Below are 4,507 nucleotides of genomic sequence, written 5' to 3'. Positions count from 1 at the left end.
GATGTATACATCTAAATTTCGAAAAATTGACCCTTATGACTGGTTTTGTGGTCCAGGGTCACATATAATTATTTTAAAGGGAGGTGATTATTTTCCATACCCACTGTATATTGACAGTTTCTTAATTTCCCAGTTTCTATTGGTAATATAGTTAATTATATATATATACAGTGTGTATATATATATATATATATATATATATATATATATTTATATTAGTAGTTATAGTTCATTTAACATAGTTTGTAGGGGGCCTTCAGAACTGCTGGTCTAGAAGGATTGCTGATCTCAAGTAAACCATTTTAAGATGCTTTAACATCATGAAAGCTGTATGGTAGTGTGAGCCTGACAAGTGCACCGTAATTCTCCTTCAGCACTGATGTTTCCATGACCACGTCCATCTGTGAACCATTTGTGCCTGGTATATTGCGTGCAGTGTCTTTAGAGCAGGAAGAGCTAAGATCCTCCTTACCACATTCAGAGGAATTCGTTCTCTCGCACCCTCTATAACGAGTCAAATGTTGCCACCGCTACTCTAATGTGATAACCAGAACTAATCTTTCACATACCCTGCACCCAGCCATTGCACAAATAGCGATTTCTGTTGCCTAATTAAGCAGTTAATTAGTTCAGGTGTCATGAGTCCTACACCCTGAGATAAGCTTGTGATTTTAAGGATGGAAGTCCTATTTTGATTGAGTGCTGCTGCTGTGTTGGTCATTACGACTAGCAGCTTGACAAGCGGCGGATTTGAATTGCTTGAGCAGCTTGAGGAAACCGAGAAGAGATTGAAGGCAGGTAAGTCGGGGGGGATGTCAATACCTTGCAGGGCAGGTCCACAGTTTCATCAACCTGGCTAGCGGGGTGGATGGTTCATAATGTTCCTTCCCACTGAGTGAACCCCTATTAAGCACCAGGGTAGAGTATGTTAAAGTTGTCTCGTTTATCCTTCTCTTCTTCACTTTCAAGACTTCGAACCGATTCCTTGATGACATGTTGGTTGCTGTCACCTCATGGGAAGCGCAAATAAACATTCTGACTGGGATAGGAAGGTCAGATGCATTATAAATGAATTAAAGGGCATAGTTTAATTTACAAATTGGCTTGAAAGTTCCCTCACTGAATTTTGGCCCACAGTGCTGATGTTTTTCAGAGCGATAAGTGGTGTCACGAAAACATGCTCTGGCCAAAAAGCCACAGGGATCTGCGGATATATTGCAAACCTCTTGAACGTTGTTTGCGAACCTTTTGACCACAACCATGAATCAGGGTTGTTGTTGCTTTATCCCCCGTCTGTGTGGTCAACACATCTTGCGAATGACTTTCCTCTAGACCTGGTCATATCAGGTCACATCCTCCTCCAGACTTGGACATCCCAATCCAAAACCTTCTGACATAGTGTGTCTAGCATGTGGGTCTTCTGGTATGCAAGAGGTGTCCTGTTCTCTGCCTGTGCTATTTTCTGTCAGGCCCCAGAGAAAAGGAACAAACTGAAAATGAATGGCAGGGCTCTTTCTTCGTCTTGCGGTAAAAACAGATGAGAGCAAAAGAGAAACAAGGCCAGAGCAGTCCATGGTGGTGTGGTCGGCCTGGGCTGGCTGGCTGCCTGTCGGGGTCTAAGGACTCCTCTATTCCCCGCTGGTCTCTGGCTCAGAAGCTCAGTCGAATTCAGCAGCTAAACCACACTTGCTCCAGGCCAGACTTGACTCACATCAGTGATCCACATTCAACCTCTGGGGAATAAATTGTCTCTGTGCTTATGCTAGTATGCCATGGATTTAACTCAAAGTGTGTACTGTATTAACACAAAGCATTCATTATTATGAATTCAACGTAGAGTATATTCTATCTATGCACATTTGATTCAAACCAAAAAAGTATTTGTATTTTAAGAGTGAATAAACGTACTTTGTTTGCTTACCTAGTCAAGGTGGACATCATATTCAGTTTTAAGCAAATAAAAACAATGCTTGAAGAAGGGAAGTACACTTTTGTTTGTTTCAGAAATCACCTCTAGTTTAAGCCCAGTCTTAAAAAAAAGTTACTGACCAATTAGCAACTGTTGTCGTTCACCATTTTCTTTTTTTAAAAATGTAAATCTATAGACAGTCATTGTGTTTGGATAGTTTTAAAGGCAAGTTTACAAAAAAAATCCAATAATACTGCCATAATGTTGCAGAGTCAGTTATAAGGTATTTGAGTTAGCAACAGTAACTGAGGCGGACCTTAGTGGAACATCAATTAAATATGGTTTTCTAACATTCATTAGTTTTATTTTAATGTAATTTATTCCTGTGATGCAAAACTGAATTTTCAGCAGCCACATTTCAGTGTCTTTCAGTGTCACATGATCCTTCAGAAATCATTCTAATATGTGATTTGGTCCTCAAGTAACATTTCTTATTTTTATCAATGTTGAAAACAGTTGTGCTGCCTAATATTTTTGTGGATATATGTTTTTCAGTATTCTTTGGAAAATAGAAAGTTCAAAAGAGCAGCATTTATTTGAAATCGACATATTTGGTAACATTTTAAAAGTCTTTACTGTCACTTTTGGTCAATTTAAAAAATAAATAAATAAATAAATCTTACTGACCCCAAACTTTTGAATGGTACTGTACAATATTTCTAAGTGGCTTTCACTATGGGGGAAAAAAATGAAATTTTTCCTTCCAGAACCCTATTTTTAAGCAGTATTGGATAGAGATAAATATAGGAAAAAACATTATTGTTTGAGATTAAACCCCAATAAAGGCGGCAAATCTGTCATACTACAGCTTAATTCACAACAATGTAAGCGACTGCATTCTTGCAATGCTTAAATCATTGTTAAGCATGCCTCCAGGCCCTTGCCTCCTCCTTGACTGGTGTGAACACAAATACACTGGTGTTAAGAGAGTCAGCCGCAACACGTCTGGCATGATGGGATCACTTCCTTCTGCAGACTGGGCACCCACTGTCAGCCCGACCCCAGATAATTAACCTCTGCCACTGGGGTTCAACAAGAAAACAATCCCACAGAGCTCTGTGTGTATGCTAGCGTGACTGTGTGTGTGCCCCGTCTACAGGTGCCTGTGAGGGTGTTAAGCGTCATCCTTCTCGCCATCTGCAGGCATGGGACAGGGTAATGGAGAGGGCTAGGAACACATGCCCAGTGCTTCAGACGGCATAGCAGGTGGCTGAAAGCGGGTAGCGCAAGGCTGGGTCTTTGACTGAGGTGACTAGGTTAATTAAGGGGTGAGTCTTCAGGGTCTGGGGGGCCCCGGGGCAGGCGTTTGGGGGGGGGTTGATCGAGTGCAGAAAGAGGCCACGCCACTCACCCGCTCCGCTTCCTGTAGGGTATCTGTGCCTCTCTTCACGAGCGGACCTCTGGATTCATAAACTCACACAAACGCATGCACACGTGTAGCACATATGTTCTTTGGGTCCTGAAGGAAGTGTCTTTTAACTGAGTGTGTTGTTTCTGTAGAGCTCTCGGTTGTGAAAATGCAGCTGTGCAAATCCCTATCGAACCGAAAAAACAACAGGCCGTGTTGATCCAAAACAACCATCGAGTTGAGTGCGTCTGATTAGTAAAGAGTCGGATTGTGAAATGAGTCAGTATGTCAGGTACAGAAGATCTGTAAGCTATTATTATGGAAGAGTCTGGGTCTCAGGGTGGGTCACAGGGAGGCAGTGAAGTTTGGCAGGTGTCATAGAACAGGAACTCAACGTGACCTTTTGTGTGTCCTTTCAGAAGATGAAGAGGAGGAAGAAGAGGTCACAGAACAGAAAGCTGGCCCAGAAAATAACCTGCAGGAGGAGGAAGAAAGCAAGGACACAAAGGAAGGTAAGAGTGGGTGTGAGTGTGTTTGCTTAGCTAAATCTTATGAAACCTCCCTTTGAGGATATTCAGGGATGTCCTCAAAGACAGAAATGATACTTACATAAGCAAAATGGTTTTTAATAATAATAACAACAGCAATATTTATTTATTAATTCATTCATTTATTCACATTTCATATAATATATGAAAATTATGTTTAAATATTATAACTTTTGTAATATAAATAATAAAAAAATTATTGTAGACCAAGGGTTTAAGATAATTTTTTATACTTACCTTTAAATTAAAAATGTTTTGTTCATAATAATAAAATCATTACAAGTATTATTACTTAATATTATTATTTATTTTTTGTTTTATTTTATTATATTTTCTTATTAGAAAGCACAGTATTTTATGCCCTAATGCTGCAACATGCCTTAACTACCAAATGTTATATTATATTATATTATATATGATATTATATTATATTATATTATATCATATTATATACAGAAAGCACTGTATTTTATACTCTAATTCTACAACATGGCACAGCTAGAGCTATAATATTATTTAAAAAAGATACTAAATTAGGTCTTTTTTATTATAGTGTTAAAATTAGTCTATTGTATTTAAAATGATTTTAAATAAAAACAATTTTGATTTAAAAAAAAAAAACTATACCAGTCTATGGTATAT

The 4,507-nt window shown here is 38.7% G+C and overlaps 1 protein-coding gene across 4 annotated transcripts in view; it reads left to right on the top strand.

Moving 5' to 3' along the window:
* The window catches only part of LOC107665675 (cytoplasmic dynein 1 intermediate chain 1), a 72,665-nt gene that overhangs the window by 32,163 nt on the left and 35,995 nt on the right, over positions 1-4,507 (top strand). For all 4 annotated transcript variants that reach the window (XM_016456657.1, XM_016456660.1, XM_016456659.1 and 1 more), the window contains one exon: positions 3,737-3,829. In XM_016456657.1, the coding sequence (XP_016312143.1) occupies positions 3,737-3,829 (93 nt within the window). The remainder of the gene's footprint in view (positions 1-3,736; positions 3,830-4,507) is intronic.

The sequence above is a fragment of the Sinocyclocheilus anshuiensis genome, unplaced genomic scaffold, assembly GCF_001515605.1.
Source record: "Sinocyclocheilus anshuiensis isolate Anshui unplaced genomic scaffold, SAMN03320099.WGS_v1.1 scaffold932, whole genome shotgun sequence".
Classification (NCBI taxonomy): Eukaryota; Metazoa; Chordata; class Actinopteri; order Cypriniformes; family Cyprinidae; genus Sinocyclocheilus; species Sinocyclocheilus anshuiensis.
This window is presented reverse-complemented; position numbering and strand designations above follow the sequence as displayed.